Source organism: Nannospalax galili, unplaced genomic scaffold, assembly GCF_000622305.1.
Source record: "Nannospalax galili isolate Female #2095 unplaced genomic scaffold, S.galili_v1.0 scaffold346, whole genome shotgun sequence".
NCBI lineage: Eukaryota > Metazoa > Chordata > Mammalia > Rodentia > Spalacidae > Nannospalax > Nannospalax galili.
In genome coordinates this window covers 7,868,325-7,890,910 of record NW_008357637.1, presented here as the reverse complement: position 1 = coordinate 7,890,910, position 22,586 = coordinate 7,868,325, and the positions used below count along the sequence as shown (strand labels likewise).

The window sequence follows — 22,586 nt, the reverse complement described above, 5'->3', positions numbered from 1 at the left end:
TAAACCTAAAAATGTACAGCCAATTTTGTAAGAGATGCAGCCTAGCTCAGAAAATTGTTATTGAATATGTCAATGCTGATGTAATGAAATGCTTCTTCTAAGTATGTGGTTATTAAATAAATAACTTTTTTTAAAAGTAAAAATAATAAATAAAATAGTTCACTAGGATTCTGTGAAAGAATTACACTCGTTTTTAGGAAGTGCATACTGAAATGGTTAGAAAGCATCATGTCTGCAATTTGCTATCAAACATTGTAGAAATAAAATAATCTTGTGGATGAAAAATAATCTTTGACATCAAGGACTTTATAGAAGAATTCACTAAAAGGCAAACAAAGAATACTGTAGCTACAAATACCGAACATCTTAGAAAAACAATTACAGGCTTTGACCTAGCAATTCTATTTTTCAGTCTATCCTAATAAGAATATTTCCAAATATTTGAATAAAATAACATTACTACAAGTAAAAAAAATCATATAATTAAAAGGCATAATCATTGAAGAGCAAGATTGTGTCATGACATGGCTAGAAAACACAAATCACTATACAGATAATGCACATGGTGGCTAACAACCATCCTTAACTCCAGTTCCAGGGGATCTGACACACCCTTTCCTGACCTCCGAGGGCACTGCACACACGACATAGGTGTATTTATACATGCAGGCAATACACTCATACATATAAAATTAAAGCAATAGATAAAATATTTTTAAACTAGAGCAAGACAAAACAAACAGAAACCACAGACAATATCTGATGATGATAGTGTCAGGCCCCTGGAACTTTCATGTACTTTTAAACTGGTAAAATGATTTTGGAAAGCTTTTCGGGTATATTCATAGAAGCTCCATGTCTATAGCCAGTAATTCTATTATAGCTATAGACTCAAGAGAAATCCATGAATATGTGCATGGACAATGTATGAGACTATTCCTAAGTATGTTATTTGTGATTAAGCTGGAAACATGTCAGTGTTCCACAAGATTAGAAAGAATTAGCAGTGTTACGTTCATACAGCAGGATATGCTACTATATAACACAGCCACCACAAATAAACCACAAAATAAAACAATACGGAAAAGAAGCCAGCTTTGGAATAGTATACATTTAGTGATGCCTTTTATATTAATTGTAAAGGAAGGAAACTAGTTTGCATTGGCAAAAGTCTGGGTGCTAGTTTGGGGAAGAGGAGAGAGTCAGTGAGTAGTGATTTCCTATTTCCTGATCCCAGTGCACTTTGTGAAAATCTAGAGGCTCTGTCCTTAGTTTTGCACCCTTCTACATGCATATTCATCTTAAAGACCAACATAGAAAATTAACTTTCTCAAAAAGAAAGATAGCAAATATAAAATTTAGATGTATAAATTAACTTCCAACTTCAAAGTATTTAAATATATTGTGCTTAACTCTTAAAGATACGTCGCTCTTAGCTCTTGATGAAAGTGTCAGGTGTCTTTTCATCTCAGTAACCATGAAGCAAAACCTTGGTGCCTTGTTTTTCCTCCGATGTAATAAGATGACAGGTTGGCCTTTTTCCCTGGAAGCAAAGATCATATCAACTCCCTTTTAGTCTCAGTAGCTCCTTGCTAACCACTCAAATAGGAGGAGCCTGTTCCTATACAATGCTTTGTGCTGAGAGTTACGCCTTCATAGAGGGCCTTAGGGGAGAGATACCTTCTGAATCTTCATGCTTATTTTTTCTTTTTCAGCTTCCTTTTTTATAGATTATTTGTTATTTTTATTTTACTTTTTATTTGTATGAGTGTTTTGCCTGTATGCATGTCAGTGTACCATATGTGTGCAATGCCCACAGAGGCCAGATGATGGTGTCAGGTTCCCTGGAACTGTAGTTACAGACAGTTGTTGGCTGCCATGTGAGTGTTGGGAATCTAATCTGGGTCCCTTGGAGGAACAGCAAGTGTTCTTAATGGATGAGCTATCTCTCCAGCTCCCTTTCTCAACTTAAAAAAAAAAAAGATTTTGTTTTGTTATGTGATTTTTAGAATATCCATAACACTTTAGAAAATTAAAGATATTTGGTATTAAAAGTTAATATAGATTGGGTGTGATGGTGGTACATACCTTTACTCCCAGCACTTGGGAGGCAGAGGCAGCGAGTTCCAAGCCAGTGGGAGCTACAGGAAGACCCTGTCTCAAAAAAAAAAAAAGAGAGAGAGAGAGAAAATATTAATGTACATATGATGCATTTCCTTGTAGGCTCAAGCATTCTTATCAACAGATGTGCCCAACCAAAGATAAACACTGACCACTGGTCTAAGAGAAATACTTTAGGTACCACGAATCAGCTGCAGAATACTTGTCTGGTGCTGTAATTGTAACTAAGAGAGTTTTATACCTAACTTTCTGTTGTTGCAGAGATTGGGGAAAATTAGATTGGTTTGGGCTATTTTGGTTGACTCAACTGACCTGCCCCTGGTCTGGTTTAACTATGGTGATCTGATGTAACTGTGGTTATTGGCTTTGCCTCTGGCATGATGTAACTGTAGTTTTAAGCTTTATAAACTCTGCCCTGATTCTCCTCAGGGTTGAGAGTTCTTTTGGTCATTAGCCTCCTCTCTGACTGCCAGCTATTAATAAAGGACTCCTAATTCAACCATCACTATGTGTCCTTCCTCTGTGCATCTTGCTTGGTATTATACATGTTAGGCTTGAATTTGATTCTCTTGAGATGTTCGTTATGATATTTAATAAAAAGAGGCAGACGTGTATTTTTTAGATTGTAGTAGCCAGATGTGGTGGCACTCACCTGTGATTCCAGCTGTTTGGAAGGCTGAGGCAGGAAGATAGTGAGTTCAAGGCTAGACTAGGTAACAACATGGAACCCCGTGTCAAAATATAGGTTATACTATATAAAATCATGTTCTAATGGATAGTTAATATTTAATGTTAATTAACTGCTTTTTTTATACCCTAGGCTGACCAGATATCTGGTTTTCACATAAGATCTGTTCTCTGTGTCCCTATTTGGAACAGCAACCACCAAATAATTGGTAAGATGTTAGTTACTTAGTAATTCTAACTTCTTTATAAAGAAACAGACATTTGCTTTAAATATAAAACATGCCATACCTTTTTATGTACACACACACACACACACACACACACACACACACACATACACTTTTGTAACTTTCTGAGCTCTGGCTGGCCTGGAACTTACAATGAGTTCAGACCCAGAACTCATAACAATCCTCTTGCCTCTGCCCTCCAAGCACTAGGATTACAGGCATATACCACCAGGTCCAGCATGTTTCCCTTTTATGTTCAGGATAACTACCATCTCACACTCTTGTATAGTCTCGTAAGCACAGACCCCTAATGAATGAGCATTAATTAGAACAGGAACAAACACCTGTTAAGCTCAAAGAGCTAGTAAATTTTAAAGTTGGAAGAGCTCTCAGAAGCCAACCAATTGAAATTTATAATTCTACTTTGCAAATATTGAAGGAGAGAGTGGCAGGGGACAGGGGAGAACTTGAACAAGTTACAGAGTTACAGTTAGTAACAAGATCACGATTAGCAGGGCATGGTGGCACACTCCTTTAATCCCAGCACTCCGGAGGCAGAGGCAGGTGAATCCCTGTGAGTTCAGGGCCAGCCTGGTCTACACAGAGAGTTCCAAGCCAGCTGGGGCTACAGGAAGACCCTGTCTCAAAAAGACCAAAAAAAAAATCACAAAGTTCAGGCCCCTAATTTTCCATTGTGTCTATATGTTCGTATCTGTGTTTTTACATATAGTATAGGTATAAGGTACTGGACATATGTGAACATCATTTTTAGGATGGCGTGGCTCTGAAATAGGCTACATTTCCCCCTGAATAAGGAAATTGTGAGCCAAAGCAGCTTCCAACATTTTTTTCCTCCCTACAAGCTCCCCTTCTCTCAAAACAAAACAAAACAAAACATTATGAAGGCCTGGCATAGTGGCCCATACCTGAAATCCTAGGTCCTAAGAGGAAGATGCATGATGGTCAGGAGCTCAAGGTCATCCTCAGTTACACAGTCAGTCAAGGCCAACCTGGGATAAAGGAGACTCTGTCTCAAAAATCCAAAACCAAAACCAAACAACCAAAACAGCTCAGTCAGAAATATAGAAATCCAGGCAAGAGTTCATGGTTAAACTAAAACAATCATGGAGAAAAGGGGCATTAGTTAAAATTATTAAAACACAACATTCCCCCGCTGAGGTGATGAAGGTGTTTGGTACATAACACATCTACTCTCCTCTCTGTTCCACTCTAACATTGCCTGTTAAGCAGTAAGACTTAGTCTTCTGTGATTGTTAAGACATGAATTCCTTATTTTGTAGACAAAGTCTAATGTGTCCCAAGCTTGCCTCAAACTGCTTCTGTGATGAAGATGACCTTGAACTTTTGGGATTTTGTTGTTGTTGTGGGTTTGTTGCTTGGTTGGTTGGTTTTTTTTGAGACAGGATCTCCCTGTAGCCCCAGCTGGCTTGGAACTCACTATGTAGACCAGACTGGTCTCCATCTCACAGAGATCTGCCTGCTTCTGCATCCCCAGTGCTGGAATTAAAAGCATGTGCCACCATGTCTGGCAACTTTGAGCTTTTACTCCTCCTCCCCGCACCTCCTCAGTGTTACAATTACAGATGTATGTCACTACATCCAATTATGTGGTACTGTGGATCAAACCCAAGGCTACGCAGGCACTCCACCAACTGAACTACATCCTCAGCCCCAAGACCTGAATTTTTTTCATCAGCCTACTTAACTTACACTAATATATTAGCACATTATTAAACATAAGGTATTCTAGAGTCTGAGCCTAAATACAAAGAGAAATCAATTTACATCATGTATAAAATTTTAAATGTATTTATATTTAAAGAAGTAAAAATATCCACAGAAAACAGTGTTATTGAGTGGCAATCTCACATACAGTGCTACATTTCAGTCCTAATCCAAAGCATTTGCTATTCAAAATAGGGCTATAGTTTACTTGTTGCATGCTAAAAATGTTTCATTTCACTATGTATGTTCTTGTGAATAGGATGAGTTTACTCTTTGGTGGGAAGTTAGGTGTTTTAACTTACTTTTTATAATTTGTTAATTTATTTTTATTTTATGTGTATGAGTGGGATTGCTCAGTGGTTAGAAGCACTGGATGCTCTTGCAAAGGGCATAGATTTGGTTCCCAGACCCTACTTGGCAGCTAACAACCATCTATAGCTCCAGTTCCAGGGGATCAGAATCCCTTTTCTGACCTCCACAGGCACTGAACACAGTGTTCATACATACATGCTGGCATACACATAAAATAAAAACAAATAAAATGTTTTTGAGACACACACACACACACACACACACACACACACACACACATACACACACACAAATGGGCTAGAGAGATATCTCAGTGGTTAAGAGCACTGGCTGCTCTTTGGATTTGATTCCCAGCACCCACATGGTGGCTAACAACCATCCATAACTCCAGCTGTAGGGGATCTGACACCCTCTTCTGACCTCCACAGGCATTGTATGACGTGGGTGAACTTACATACAGGCAATACACTCATACACATGAAATAAAATTAATAAAACAAACAAATAAAACAGAAAACTTGTATAAGCTCATGTCACAATTACAGCTGCTTTTTGTTTGTAGTAAATGGGAATACAGACTAGTAGTTTTCAAGACTGAGGGTTTTTGGGTTAGGCTGTTGTGTTTTTAAAGTCATGTACCAAGACATCTGGTATGATGTTGAACATGTACTTCGAAAAGAGGAAGCACTCATAAGATGAGAGTGTTAGACGTGTGTGAACCATTAGTAGCATGCAACGGAACTAACTTCGCTTTGAAGGTTAACTGGACTCTGTTAATCTATGTGTGTCCTGTAGCATCATGCTGTGTGTGGACATAATGAAAAATTTTAAATTATTACACATCTTCATAACCCTCTGAGATATTGTTTTACTCCTTATTTTATAGATGATGAATTTCAGTGATAAAAAATAGGTAGTTTGCTCAAGATCACATAGGTGAGAGTGGAATTCAAATTGAAATTTGAACTAAGATCATCTAAAGCCAGAGCGTAGGTTGCTAATCAATATGTCATGATGCCCCTCTCAAACACTGAAGGAATTGAAACAGATCTGATATATACTATATACATATACATACATATATAGTTAGTTGGCATTTAGTTACATATAGATTCAGTGTACATTAGATAGGTAAATTCAGTAACATATTATACACACACACACACACACACACACACACACACACACACTAACCTATATGCCTCCTATACTACACTTGCAGAATGCAGGAGTTTTGCTACTTACAGAGGCATAGCGCTAGCTGTGGCCTACTTTATTACAGTGACACAATGCCCAGTGCTGAAAGTGACTGTATGTTCACCACTTCTCTCAACAGGGGTCGCTCAAGTGTTGAACAGACTCGATGGGAAACCTTTTGATGATGCAGATCAACGACTTTTTGAGGTAAGACAGTAAATTTATAAATGAAGGGTCAGAGCTTAATCACCAATAACTCCATGTCCACATTTGTAAGGATAAATATTAATCATTTTAATATAGTTAAATGGTGTGCCAGAGTTTAAAGGAAGATTTAAAGAATATATCTATTTTCAGGCAAGATTTGATTGTACTTTCACTCATCAGATTAGTCTGTAACTGGATCATTTTTATCTTGATTTTATTACAGAACTGAATTACCCCTGCTTCTCTCCAACGTTATCCTTGTCTTGTTCATGCGTGTTCAGTCTGGAGACCATTAGCCAGCCCTGCTAGGTGTATCTTCATCACTTTCCTTCAGTTCACAACGTTCTAGTCCTTCCAGTCTCCAGCTGGAAAGATTGGCTTTCAGTGTGCTTTCTCATGGACTGTCCAATAAGAAGACCTCAGTGTTATTCTTCACATTACTCCTTTCAAAAAAATTATTATTTTATGTGTATGAGTGCTTTGCCTGCATGTACGTATGTGCACCAAGTGCATGCAATGCAGAAAGAAGTGAGAAGAGAGCATTGGAGCCCCTGGAACTGGAGTTGCAGATGGTTGTTAGCTGCCATGTGGGTGCTGGGAACTGGACCTGGGCCCTCTGCAAAAGTAGCCATCTCTCAGCCTTTTAACCACTGAGCCATCTCTCCAAACCTCATTGCTTCTTTATCAATTGGTTCTAAGTTAGTCTCATTACACTTTATACTTACATTGTGGTTACTTTTACTTAGTTTCTAGTCAAAATATTTTATAGCCTACCCATTGAAAGAAGCTGCTTTTAGTTAAACAGAACAGAATAATTAAAATCAGTCTGCCACCCAAATAAATTAAAAACATATTTAAACACGTTGTTTGCATTCAAATATGTGAAGAAGTAATTTCCTCATGATGACATTAAGTAATAATTTTTTTCTCATGTGCCATGTGAGCTATAAAGTTGTTACATGGCAATAGTAATTAAGAATTTTAATGCACACCTCCCCAATGCCCACCTCTGCATACAATAAAATTATAATTTCAGAACCACCTCTGAGTACTGCCTACTTTCATATTAGATTTTACCTGTGAGTTATTATGATTTTTAATTAATGAGCTTTTCTTATCTTAGGCTTTTGTCATCTTTTGTGGCCTTGGTATCAACAACACAATTATGTATGATCAAGTGAAGAAATCCTGGGCCAAGCAGTCTGTGGCTCTTGATGTAAGTACAGTATTATGTCAGAATCCTATGCTAAAGCCTTAATTTTATGAATAAAAAACTTGTCCTTTTGGGTCTTAATGTTTGAATCTTAAATTCTCTCTTCATTATGTCTTCATCATTTTAGGGTCATGGATTCAAATTGGGTAACAAGTGGAGACCCTCTCTATAAAAATGTACAGTGTTGTTATGATTTCAGGAAGTTCAAAGATTCGTAGAAGCCCTTCCGTGCTTGTCCTATTATTAGATACACATTTTTTTGAGACAGGGTCTCCCTGTAGCCCCAGCTGGACTGGAACTTACTATATGTAGACCAGGCTGGCCTTGATCTCGCAGATATATCTGCCTCCTCTGCCTCAATGATGGGATTAAAGGCATGTGCCACTGCACCCAACTATATATATATATATATATATACATATATATATATGAATAATCACATAGTTTATCATTGTCTTTAATCCCAGAACTTGGAGATAGAGGCAAAAGGATGAGTTTGAATGCTACCTGGGCTATGTTATGAGACCCTGCCTCCAACCAACAAAAGATTTTCAAGATTTAAAATGTATTATGAACTTGAATATATACAAGTATTTATGAAAATTCATAGCTCTTCTTAGCATATAGAGAAAACCTCACTCTGAAGATGTGTAGCCCAGATGGAAGAAGATGCTTCTGCCATCATCCCATCTCCCCTCCACCTCTCTCTCAACACATACGCATGTGCACACTTCCTACCAAGACCAGTTTTCCCATACAGATCCTTGTACATCCTTTCAAACCCACTAAATTCTAAAGAACAAGTCTCATCTCCCATGAATCTCAGGGGCTTGTTTTGATACAAGACCTATTTTTTCCCAGCATCTCCTCTGTAGATGGTACCAAAAAATTTGTTTCTATCTATGAAATGCTTATGAAATCGGGCAGAAAAAATATCAGGGCTGAAATAGCTATGCATAGAACAGTGTGATAGAATTCGTATGTACTCTCCACACTGCAATGGAAAAAACCAAGAGGAAATTGATGGTACTTGCAGTGCTGTGGTTTAATATTTAAAAGACATAAAATTATAGGTATCTAATCTGCCCATATACTTTTTTCTTCCTGGTTAACCATGAATTCTGGAAGCACAAAATCTCACAATTTATTTTCAGTGCCTGGCAGAATGCTTAACACAAAGGATAGTTCTTGGAGGGATGGGGGAAGGGAAGGTGGCAGAAGGACACCATGGGGGTAAGAGATTTTTGGTAGTGCTCCTGAAAAAGACCCGCTTTGTTTGTAGTAACACATTTATAGCAAGAACTAATGGTAGTACTTTTAACAAGTGGGTGAACTGAAAACATGTCACTGATGTTTAAAAATCACTACTAGAGGGGCTGGGGAGATGACTCAATGGAAAAGCATTTGTCATACAGGTGTGAGGACCAGATTTTGGATGCTCAGAATCCCATGAAAACTGGACAGACACAGCTGAAGAGATGGCTCAGTGGTTAAGAGCACTGACTGCTCTTACAGAGGATCCAGGTTCGATTCCTAGCACCCACATGGGAACTAGCAACCACCCATAACTCCAGTTCCAGGGGATCAGATGCCTTCTTTTGACCTTCATGGCTGCACTTACACGCATGGAGGCAATACACTCATACACATAAAATAAAAATAATAAATAAAAATTTTTAAGAAAACTAGACAGACTTGGCAGCTACCTGTAATCCCAACCCTCTATAAGCAGAGATTGGGCTCCCCAGGGCAAGCTGGCGAGGTGAGCTCATCAGGCCTCTACATGCATACACACACACACACACACACACACACACACACATACACTGACATCCCCACACAAGTGTGTCCACATACATACATGTGCACCCCTCACACATGTGCATACAAAAAAAAAGTCACTACTAGAACAGGAAAGTCTGCATGCCAAATGTTTTCATATTGCGGTTCTGCTACCTTGTTCAATGGTGACAATTAAGTGAGACGATGCATGTGATGATTCTAATGAGCCACCAATAAAATTATGCAACAATAATAGATAGTTACTGTACTATCATCTGTAGTGGTATATTTATAATTGAGACGCAATTGGGAGAAGGAACAAAGGACAAGAATTTAAGCCAGCAAATGTTGGAGGGTGCTTCCTTCATGCTCAAGTTCTGTCTCCCCAGAGTAGCCTTACTCAGTGTTTCTTACTTCCTGTACCTCTCTCTGTATATAAAGGGCATTTCATGTACCAGTCCCAACTTAATCCTACCTCATTGCACTATGGCATCATTAACATCATTAACAGAGAACAATCCATGGGTCCTCCTAGTCTCACCCACCTCCAAGTGCATCTTCATTCCTGTTAAGAAAGGGCTGGAATAACTGGGATGAAGCATGAGTGACCAGTTGACTCCAGATGAGAAAGTTTCACTGGCATCACTTCCTAATGCCCCAGGCCTCAAGGAGCCACCTAGAAAGTTCCTAGGCACTGTCTCCGTATGTGAAGGCTTATTTGAGTTCATAGTGAATACACCTTGTGGGTGTAACTTGGGTTGCCTTCTGTCCTTTAAACACAAATTGTTACTGACACTATTGAAATTTCTGGCTCAACTCAGCTTATAGCAATTTCACTCTTTCGGGAAGTTAGCTTCTATATGTTGACTTATATGTTCTGTGGGCCTTTTATCAGACCAGTGTCAAAAGCAGCATTCCCAATAAGATTCCAGTACTGCCATTTGGTGTCCCTCTGAACTCTGACCAACACCCATGCCACTGGGGGCCAGACTGTGCTGTGATCAGTGGCACCAACTCCCTGGCCTAAGGATCCATGTACAAGATTTCCTATCTTCAGTATTTAAATACAGATTATGATTTGCTAAGAGCTACTAAAGCCAACCTTAGAAATGAAATTTTCATATACTGTATTCTGAGTGAATGAATACCAAATTTATATGCTTATCAATATTACACATGATTATAAATAAGTACAATATTTTTGTAAATATGTCTATTAAAATATACATTTATGTTTATATATTTATAACCAACAGTCCCATGAAGGATTTGAGCTACTTTATAATACTATAAATGACCCAGTATAAAACAAAACAGTCAAATCCTAATAACAAAGCCAAGAGACAGAGGGAAGCCATGGGGACAGAACCAAATGGAGGGCTATCCTTACGGCCTCAATCCCGAAGGCCTGAAGGCCTGAAGGCCTGGGTTAACCCTTTCTCTTATTCTACTGTAGCCAAGGGAGGATTTCTCACTCACTCTGTCTGGCTGGATCATTTTGTCTTTGCATTGTCTCATTTTTGTACATTCTTTTCAGTCTGTATCCTTCTTGAATCTGTCTCAAGAAAGCAGTACCTAAATGTAGCTCTTTGAGTCCTGTAATTCCATTATCTCTTATTTTTCATTAACAAAAAGAGTGATGGAAGGCAATCCATCCCTCGGTACCAGTGAAGTAACCTAAGGAGCCTTTCCTCCAGTGAGAGAGCACCGTGGTTCTGGGCCTGGGGAGCTAAGAGGATGCATTTCTCCTGGCGTTCAGAGAGACAGCACTGTTCTCTTCTGTCTTTTAAGCATCCTTTCCCCAACACATTTTTAGTGAAAATACTGTATCTCTGAAAGGAAGTATTCTCCAAATTAGTCTTCTGAAAAGACCAGTCCCTACAAATAAGGTTGGGCACTACCTCCAAAACACTCGGAGACAGTGGACAGAAGGACATTTCTTTTCTGTGTGGTTTTAACTTAGCCCTCTCCCAAAGAGCTGCTGATTTGCATACATTTATTTAACACTAGCTTTTTTTCTAAGTATCAATTGATTTATACAAATTTGAATATATATGTATGTGTGTATATATTTAAATATATTTCTTTATATGTTATTTTGTTCTCTGAGTTGGAAAAAAATAAACATAGAATTTGTGTTAAGTATTTACTATGTCTTGCTATGTAACAATGTTTCCTGCAGATGGAGGCTATTGGCTTTATCCAAGCAAAAAACAATGCTGGTTGAAGATTTAGAGTTCATGCTCACATTAATATGATCAGTCTAGTTTGGACCGAATCATGATTCAGTAGCTGTAGCCTTACCTAATACTGGTGAGAATTTTTCCAGGAAGTAAAAGAACTATATAAATGCTTAGTTATTCCATATGGTAAATGACCATAAAAATGTGTTTTAGCAGTTAAATAAAATATGCCAGAGAAAGTGCTTAGAGCAAGTGTTCAGTTATAGTCGACATACTGGGTCCTCTATCCATGGGCTCCACATCTGCTCATTCAACCATGGGTGGGAAATATTCAGAAAACAAAATTGCATCTGTGCCACACATAGACTTTTTCCCATTGCCATTCTTCCCTAAACAACATGGCATCACAATTATTTACTAGCATTTTTATCATGCTACATAATATAAACAATGTACAGATGATTTAATGTGTATGGGTGCCTGCAGAGCAATATATATATAGGGAAATAGAACCGAGAGAGAGAGAGAGAGAGAGAGAGAGAGAGAGAAGAGAAGAGAGAGAGAGGAGAGAGAGAGAGAGAGAGCCATTTTGTAGAAGGTACTGGAGCAGCTACGATTTGGTTTCATGGAGAAGGTCTGGAACCAATCCCCTGTAGCTGAGGAGAGCGAGCTGGCCTTAGTGAAAGCTAGCTGCTCTCAGTGGCCAGTGTAACTATTGTCTACTCACTTCAGATTTGCTGAAGACCATGCTGGCTGGGGGCATAACTCATTGCCTATTTTATCAGTAAGATCACTTCCTCCTTTGAATTTGAGTTCAAAACAGATTTTCTACTCCCTAGTTGGTTGACATGGGCTCTCAAGCTATAACATGGTGCAGCCTTCCAGTGCTGTACTACATGCAGCTCCCTTGGGGCACTCCTGCTTCCTCCAAGCATGCTCAGTGTCTGTTGCCTGTGTTACTATGCATGCTTCTGCAGAAAGGTTCAGGCATGGAAATACAAAATGCCTCATACCCAAGGGCAGAGCTACCCCAGAAAGACTTGGCATATAAGGGAGTCTCTTCCTTTTTACCACATTCTGTTATTTCAGTTCATTTTAGCCGAAATCCACAAAGGGCAAGAGAGAAATGCTAAACATACAAAATAGCTTCTACTTTTCTAGCCTTTAAAAATGGAGTGACTAATATACTGCCTAGATTTTATTTAACAATTGAATTATCAACTCAGTTATTTTGGTGACTGCTTTTTGGAATTTCTCATAATTCAGTCATGAAATTCTATTGTTAAAATTCTTTTACCTAAATATATAATATTAATAGTCCAAGACTTTTAGACAGCAGAGATGCTCTTTATGTCAAGGCATGAAACAAAGAGAGAGATTTGCTATCATTCTAGCATCTTTAATTTAGCGATCCTGATTTCTGTTCCGCGTGAGCAGCCAAGAGCTCCACAAGAGCCGCATTTCTGTGTGTTCACATTCTCTGAGAGTAAGCTCCTAAGAAGGGAGAAAGCTTACCTAAAGGTCAGAATGCAGAGAAAGTACAATACAAATGTAGATGCAGAATATTACTTCTTCATTTTAAGTATCAAGAATTGTCCTTTGGGGTGTGTTTCATGGTTATTGCAAATGAAGCCTTACCTAATATTGATGAGAATTTTTCCAGGAAGTATAAGTCTGGGCGTTAAGGGATGCCTCATACAGTTTTATGATCAGAGAAATGGGAGGAATGAGGGTCAAAACAGAGTGAGAAAAGGCACAAGCAATCAGGAGCCAAGGGCCATTTATTCTACCTCCCCAGAGCCTCTCCATCTATTTCCTCCTTTCCAATTTTCACACAGCCATCCAACTTAAGGACTCATTACCTTCTGGCTGGGCAATTTCAGTAGCCTTCTACTTGTTCCTCCTAAAACATATTTTAGATTGCATCACTCGCCCACTCATAGACCTTAAATTACTCCCCAATTACTTATCATAGTACAAATGTGGTGGGCCTTTGAGGCCCTCGGAAATCTCATACCAAACTGCTTTCCTACTCTTGGCACTCCTTTCTCTTCTCAGGGAATTCTATACTACTTACACACTCAAACACTTCCTAGTCTACAAATCAGCTACCTGCTTGTCTGTCTGATCTTTAATATCCCCTCCACTTTTGTTATTCTCTGTTCAATTTTCATTCAAATCTTGATTCAAATGCACCCCCTCTGGAAAGCTTATGATCTGATGGCCATCTTTCTCTTTGCCCTGTGTTATGTCTGTTTATTTTACTCTGTCTGAACATGTGTGCCCTGAAGTGTGTGATCATGATTTATCTTTTATACCCATTGATATTCTCTGTGTAATTTATACTCAGTAGCAGTGTATTGAATAACTGAATGCATGTTCGCTGCCTTTCATTGTGGTCTTCCAAGAGCCTGAAAGGGGAAAGCTTTGACCTTCCAAAAGTGATGATGGAGCTGGGAGTAACTCTCAGAGTGACTCTTTCGATGCCCACAGACTGGCAGAGCATCTTCTGTATCTTCCCCACCACAGTGGGCCATGAGTAGAACTGGTTTCATGGGGGAAGAACAGGAGCAATCGCAGTGAAGACCACTTTCCAGATATCACATCCCATGGGCTATTTCCTTCTATGCCAGTTAAGGGGCCAACTTAGCTTCCTGCAGTTAAGTGGAAGAGATGATTCTCCATGAGGAATCTTCTAAACTCTAAGAAGCATTTCTTCTAAGTTGGTGATTGAAAGAACTAGACTGCTAGGATGTCAGCAGGCCCCACTTGCTTCTTCCCCAGCCTCTTGCTTTAACTCTGCTCCATTGAACCAATCTTCCCCATTCCTGGATGAAGGCTCTGGTACACACTGTGGATCTCCTGACACGAAGTGGTGTTAACGTGTCTCCAACCGGCTCTCTTTCCTGCAGTCAGAAGCCTGAGACTGAGAGAGTTTACAGGACTTCCTTTACTCTTTCTCTCTTTCCTTCCCTCCCAAGATAGATTCAGGGCAAGGGAGAAGGGAGAAGTGGAATGAAAAAGGCAGAGCCTTTGTGATAGGTGCTGGCCTCACCTGGTTGTAGGCCTTCTGCGCGAGACACTAGCATTCTCTGGTTGCTTGCACAAGCTCTCCAGGCAACTCTGTGGCTTTCATTCTCCTGCTGGCAATTCATGACATAGGTTGTAGGTTTTTCCCCCTGAGCGCTTACAGTCTACTTTCAGGCTCTGGCCAGTATCCCATTTTCTCTCTGAGCGTCAGCTTTTTCCTCTAGGCTCTTGTCTGGAATAGAGTCCTTTTTTCTTCTAATTGTGGCAAAAATAAGCATAACATGAAATTTACTATTTTAGCTTAAAAGTATGCAGCTCATTGACTCTAAGTGCGTTCATCTTTGTACAGCTGCACCACCATCCATCTCCAATTTTTTTTATCTTTCCAACCTGAGACTATTTCCACTACACAGCAATTCCCCAAGTCCTCATAGCCCAGGGTGGCTACCATTTTACTTTATCTATGAATTTAACTACTCTAAGAAGCTCATGTAAGTGGAATCACATTTGTCCTTTTTTGAATAATTTATTTCACTTTATTTATGGCAGACAATGTTTTAGGCACAGAGGATTCAGCAGTGGAAAAACAAGTAATATTTATATTCTCATGAACCTTATATTCTAGTAGAAGATAAGTAGTCAATACATAAACAAATAAACAAGATAAATATAATGTACCATAAAGAAAACAAAGCAGGGTATTTTAATAAAGGGCTGTTTGGGTAAAAAATAGAGAACTGTTTGTGTATATTCAGAAGAGGTCTGTGTTAGTTTTTTGATGCTGCAACAAAATACCTAAGACAAACAACTTAAAGAAAGGAACGTTTGTTTTGGCTCACAGTTTCAGACTTTCCATTGTGTAGTCACTGGGCTCTGTCACTTTATACCTGAAATAGACCAAATTGCCGTAAAGGGCATATTGTAGAGTAAAGCTGTTCTCTACATGGAAGTCAGGAAGCCAAAAAGAGAGAGGAAAGGAAGAGAGTCCCACTGTCCCCTTTAAGAACGTGCTCCAGGAATCTACTTCCTCAAATAACATTACACACACACATGTACATTCCAAAAGTTTCCACCACCTCCCAATAATACCACACTCTGAGGAGTGACCCTTCAACACATGAACCTTTGGGAGATTTTTCAGATCCAAACTGCTGCAGGGCTTCCTTGATAGGGTAATGACTTAGCTTGGCTGTCACATTGTTTTCTCTATTTGTGTTGTCCAAATCTGTTTGCCTGTGTGGTCTTTGCTCCAGTTTCTTTTTTTAAAATTATTTATTTAATAACCATGTAATTAGAAGAAGCATTTCATTACAACAGCATTGACATATTCAATAACAATTTCCAGAGCTAAGCTGCATCTCTTTCAAAATTGGCTGTAAATTTTTAGGTTTACAGTTGAATTAATACAGTTATACAATATTGTACTCAGTATAAACTCTATAAGACATAAAATTGAATGAGGTTTTAACCCTTAAAAAAGATCTCCATTTCATTTTAAAATATACTGTTTCATACAGAAAAATTCATTTTTAATGCAAACACTTAGATGTTTGTACACACATCTCTAATCACTATATATCTGATTATTACTGGTCACGGTTATTTTCTGAGATCCTTGGCACCTGAGCATGAATATAAAGTCATCAGGTAGATTTCAGTGGTAATGTTTTTCATATCTACTAATTAACATGAAGTAAATTTTTATGCTTCTTCCTCAAATATAACTCATTTTTATTGACTTTTTTGTAGGTGTTTCAAACAATCTTATTCATCTATGCAGCCACATCCCAAGTGGCACCCTCCCATAGTCCCACTCTCCACTGGAGCCCATATACTCTGTCATCCCCGTTACTGTCTACTGTGTTGTCAGTGCCCCCAGCTGTTCCCCAGTGCATGTCTATCCACTGAGTCTACTCAGCCTATCTAGAGTTTCTTGTTTCAGGAAGATCAGCTCTTCCTCATCTAGCAGCAAGCACTCACCAATATTCCTTTAGATAAGATTGGGGTCTGGGGCTGGAGAGATGGCTCAGTGGTTAAGAACACTGGTTGTTCTTGCAGAAGACCCGGATTTGAATCCCAGCACCCACATGGCAGCTAACAACTGTCTGTAACTCCAGTTCCAGGGGATCTGATGCCTGTAGGCATTGCATGACATGGGTGCACTTACCTACATGCAGGCAATACACTCAACACACAAAATAATAAAAATTTAAAAAAAACACTGGGGTCTGATGTTCATTTTCCCAGTTCTATGCTGGGTTACTGTCTGGGAGTCTCTTGGGCCACCCTGGCCAACAACTCAAAGGAAGGTATCTCCTCTCTGGCATTGTTTCTTGTTATGTAGCCTTTAGCTCTACAAATGGACACTTAAAGAATTATATTGATCCCTTTAACCTTTGGTTATACTTTCCTTTTGGGTGTTTAAGACCATGAAGTTTGCCCAGATACACCAATCTATTTTTACTTTTAAAAGTAAGTTTGAGGATTTGTTCTTCAGGGGTCACATGGGCTTGGGAGGAGTCCCTGGCTTCTTTCTTTTACCAGTTCCACCTATGTGAAGATAAGTCAAAGGTCCTGCTCAACCATGGATGGCTTCACTTGGAAGTATGGAGGAAGTGATTCCTCTGTGTTGACTGTCCTCTTTGTAGACTGGACATTGGTTCAAGTCCATCTGGTGGGGTCTACATGGCCTCCTTGATCAAAAGGACAGGTGACTCACCACAGTTACATGACATTTTGAGAGATGCTCCATAGTCCCCTGGAACTTAGTTGACCTTGGAGGGCAAGGAGCAAAAACTGTCCTTTAAGTCCCTCTGACCAGATAAGTATAGGCCTCAAAGTATGGCTGTTAAACATCCAAGAAGGTTAGTTCCATCCATCTGGTACTTTTAATTATCATGTGCTATGAAGATAAAGCTTGGGCGAAGACCGAAGGTTCTCAGATAAACCTTGACTAGACATATATTATGTTCCTTGAGCTAGTTGTATGTATAATTTGTCAGTAGGTTGTTGGACTAATACAGTTTCCTCTGGTTTTTAAAACTAGCTAGGCATTATTTATCTCTTGCATTGTCTAGCCCTTCTACCATTGTTTCCCCCATTTAAAGTGTGCCCATTTATCCCATTCCTCCCTTAATAATACCCTTTTCCTCTGGTCCCACCTCTCTTGAGCTCCTTCTTTCCCTTTATCCCCAAGGTTCCTTGTATAATCCCATTAAAATAACCCCATTTTTCTCATCCATATCTTCCTTATTAACACCTGTTTCCTACTGTTCTTCTCTTTCAGATTCTTTCTTTTCCTTTACGTCCCTGGTTCCTTTTCATCATCCTGGTTCCTGTAGTGATGTCTGGATACATACTCACTCATAAGGATCTGGTGCTAGGATCCACACAAGAGGGAAAACATACATTGTTTGTTTTTCTGAGTTTTTTTTTTTTTTTACTTCACTTAGTATAACAGTTTCTAGTTCCATCCATACCTGTAAATTTCATGATTTCATCTTTCTTTACTGCTGAATAAAATTCCATCAGATAAATGAACCACATTCTTGTTATCCACTCATCAGTTGAGGGACACTTAGGCTGCTTCCATCTCTTAGCTATTGTGAAAAGAGCAGCAACAAACATGGATGTACAAGTGTCTCTGCAATAGGATGAGTTCTTTGGGTATATGCAAAGGAGTGGTATAACTGGGTCAAATGGTAGGTTCATTTGTAGTTTTTTCAGAGTTTGCCACACTTCTTTCCATAGGGTTGTACAAGTATGCAATCCCACCAGCAGTGGATGAGTGTTCCCCTTTCCCCACATCCTCTCCAATATTTGGTATCGTTTGTTCTCTTGATCTTAGCCAGTCTGAATGGGGTAAGATAAAATCTTAAAGTGATTTTAATTTTCATTTCCTTAATTACTAATGATGTTGAACACATTTTAAGATACTTCTTAGCCATCTTTATTTCTTCTCTTGAGAACTCTCTGTTCACTTCCTTAGCCCATCTTTTAATTGAGTTATTTCCTTTCTTGATTCTTTGTTTTTTAAGTTCGTTATATATTCTGAATGTTAAACCTCTATCAGATGTGCTGCTGGTGAAGATTTTCTCCCATTCTGTGTGTTTTCTCTTTACTTCCTTGGTTGCTTCTTTTGATGTACAGAAGCTTTTAGTTTAATGAGGTCTCATTTGTTGATTCTTGACCTTGTTTCCTGGGCAGTTGATGTCTGCTTTAGAAAATCCTTTCCTATACCTATATCTTGTAGGTTATTGCCAATGTTTTCTAATACTTTCAGAGTTTCAGGCTTCACGTTGAGGTCTTTGATGCATTTGGAGTTGGCTTTTATGCAAGGTGAAAGATAGGGGTTTAGTTTCGTTCTTCTACAGATAGACATCCAGTTTTGCCAGCACCATTTGCTGAACATGCTGTCTTTCCTCCAGTGAATGTTCTTGGCCCCTTTGTCAAGTTATCAGGTGACTGAAATTGCATGTACACATATTTGGGTCTTCAATTTTGTTCCATTGATCTATGGGTCTATTTTTGTGCCAGTATCATGTTGTTTCTATGACTATAGCTCTGTAATACAGCTTAAAATCTGGTATAGTAATCCCCTCAGCATTGCTCTAAGTGCTCAGGGTTGCTTTGGCTATCCGAGGTCTTTTGTGCTTCCATATGCATCTTAGGATGTTTTTTTCCAATTCTGTGAAGAATGTCATGGGGATTTTGATTGGCGTTGTATTGAATGGCTTTTGGTAGGATGGTCATTTTCACAATGTTCATTCTTCCAATCCATGAGCATGGGAAGTCCTTCCATCTTCTGATGTCTTCCTCAATCTCTTTCTTTAAAGATTTAAAATTTTCATTGTAGAGGTCTTTAATATCTTTGGTCAGATTTATTCTGCAATATTTTATTTTATTTTTTGCAGCTATTGTGAAAGGAAGTGATTCCGTGTACTCTTTCTCTGATTGCTTGTTATTGGTATATAGAAAAGCTGTAGACTTGTAGATTAATTTTGTAACCTGCCATTTTACTGAATGCGTTAATCATTCCTAGGAGTTTTCTGGTGGAATTTTTGGCATCTTAGATATAATATCATATTGTCTGCAAAAAGGGATAATTTGATCTCTTCCAATTGTTACTCCTTTAATTTCCTTCTCTTGTCTTATTGCTCTTGCAAGAGTTTCAAGCACTATGTTAAAAAGGAGTAGGGATAGTGGACAACCTTGTCTGGTTCCTGATTTTAATGGGAATGCTTCCAGTTTTTCTCCATTTAGAATGATATTGGCTGTGGGCTTGTTGTATATGACTTTAATTATGTTGAGGTATGTTTCCTCCAGTCCAATTCCCTCTAGGACTTTAAACATAAATGCATGTTGAATTTTGTCAAAGGCCTTCTCTGCATGTGGTTCTTGTCTTTGAGTCCATTTATACGATTTATGACATTTATTGATTTATGTATATTGAACCATCCCTGCGTCTCTGGGATAAAGCTGACTTGATCATGGTGGATGATCTTTTTGATGTGTGTCTGTATGTGGTTTGCAAGTATCTTGTTGAGGATTTCTCCATTTATGTTCATTAAGGATATGGGTCTATAGTTTTCTTTTTTGGTTGTATCTTTACCTGGTTTTGGTATTAGCCTGATACTGGCTTCATAGAAGGAATTTGGAAGTTCTCCCTCCATTTATATGTTTTTGAATAAATTAAGTAGTATTGGATACAGATCTTCTTTAAATGTCTGGTAGAATTCTGCTGTAAATCCGTCTGGTCCTGGGCTTTTTTTAGTTGGGAGGTTTTGTATTACTGTTTCAATTTCCTTATGTGTTATGGGTCCATTTAAGCTGTTGATCTCTTCTTGGTTTAGTTTTGGTCTTTCCCATGGTTTTAGATACTTGTCCATTTCTTTTAGGTTTTCGAATTTAGTAGTGTACAGGTTTTTAAAGTACTCTCCTATAATGTTCTGTATCTTTTTGGTGTCATGATATTTCCCCTTTCACTTCTGATTTTGTTGATTTGGAGGTGCTCTTTCTTTCTTTTGGTTAACTGGCCTAAGGGTCTGTCAATCTTGTTTATCTTTTCAAAGAACCAGCTCATGGATTCATTGATTCTTTGTATTCTTTTCTTTCTTTCAATTTCATTAATTTCTGCTCTGATTTTTGTTATTTCTTCTTGTTTGCTGGGTTTGGGTTTCATTTGTTGTTGCTTTTCAAGTGTCATGAGTTGTAATGTTAAGTCATTTATTTGTGTTCTTTCTGATTTTTTAGTGAAGGCACTTAGAGCTATAAACTTCCATCTAAGGACTGCTTTCAATGTGTCCCAGAGGTTTTGTTGTGTTGTATTGTCCTTTTCATTTAGTTCTAGGAATACTTTTATTTCTTTCTTAATTTCTCCTTTGACCCATTCATCATTAAGGAGTGTATTATTTAAATCCATGTGTTCATGTAGTTACTAGGGTTTCTTCCAGTGTTGATTTTAAGCTTTATTACATTGTGGTCTGATAGAATGTATGAAATTATTTCAATCTTTTTGTATTTTTGAGGCTTGTTTTGTGCCTCAGTATATGGTTGGTTTTGGAGAACGCTCCATGGGGCACTGAATAGAAAGTATATTCTTTGGTGCTTAGGTGGAATATTCAGTAGATGTATGTTAGGCCCATTAATGTATGGTATTGTTTAATTCAGCTGTCTCTCTGTTAATTCTCTAGATAGGTCCTGTTGACCTATCTAATGGAGACAATGGGGTATTGAAATCCCCTACTATTAATAAGTGGAGATTAATCTGGGTATTAAATTCCTAATGTATTGTTTTTATGAATTTGGGTGCACCAGAGTTTGGTGAATAAATGCTCATGATTGTAATATCTTCTTAGTCAATTGTTCCTTTGATCAGAATGAAGAGGCCATCTTTATCTCTTCTGATTAGTTTTAGTTTGAAGTCTATTTTGTCAGATATTAGAATTGCAATACCTGCTTTTTTCTTCATACCATTCACTTGATATATTGTTTTTCTATCCTTTCACCTTGATGTAGTGCCTATCCTTGAAAGTGAGATGAGTTTCTTGCAGACAACATAAAGATGGGTTTTGTTTCTTAATCCATTCAACTCGTCTTTGTCTTTTGACTGGGAGTTCAGTCCATTGATACGTAAAGCTATTAATGACAGGTGTGTACTGATTCCTGTCATTTTTATTTTTGTTCACATTCTTGGTGTAGCTGTGCATTTCCACAGTTATACCTTCATTACATTTCTTTTTGGAACCCCTCGGGTATAGTCATTCCTTTCTTCAGCTCTTTGTATTGCTTTAAAATTCTCCAAAGGACTGGTTTTGCGGCCATGAATTCTTTTAGCCTATTTATGTCATGGAAGATTTTTCCTTCCCCTTTGACTATAATAGACATTTTGTACTCTGGGTTGGCGTCTGTGGTCATTTAGAACTGGGAATACTTTGGTCCGGGCTCTTCTGGCTTTCATCGTTTGCACTAAAAAGTTAGCTGTAATCCTGATGGGTTTTCCTTTATATGTGATTTGTTGTTTTTCTTTTGAGGCTTTTAGAATTCTCTCTTTGTTCTGTACGTTTAGTGTTTTTACTATGATGTGCCATGGAGAGTTTCTTTTCTGGTCCTGTCTATTTGGTGTTCTATATGCTTCTTGTATGTGTATGGGCATGTCTTTCTTTAATTTTGGGAAATTTTATTCTTCAGTCCCGTTGAAGATCTGGCCCATACCATTATCCCAAGATTCTTCTTCCTGTGTTGGGTTCCGATATGCAGGGAGGGAAAAAAAGAGATCCTCGGAGCCAGCGGATAATCCGTTTTTCCCCCTCGGGGCTGTGCGGGATGGTGAGTGCGCGGCTCAAAAGGAACACACAGAGCCGGGTGCCGAGTCGGAGCAGG

At 38.5% G+C, this 22,586-nt stretch overlaps 1 protein-coding gene across 1 annotated transcript in view; it reads left to right on the top strand.

Annotated features, from left to right (window-relative positions):
- Pde11a (phosphodiesterase 11A) overlaps positions 1–22,586 on the top strand; it is a 456,708-nt gene that overhangs the window by 263,794 nt on the left and 170,328 nt on the right. The window contains exons 7-9 of the mRNA XM_008855328.2: positions 2,942–3,017; positions 6,430–6,497; positions 7,621–7,713. Of these exons, the coding sequence (XP_008853550.1) occupies positions 2,942–3,017; positions 6,430–6,497; positions 7,621–7,713 (237 nt within the window). The remainder of the gene's footprint in view (positions 1–2,941; positions 3,018–6,429; positions 6,498–7,620; positions 7,714–22,586) is intronic.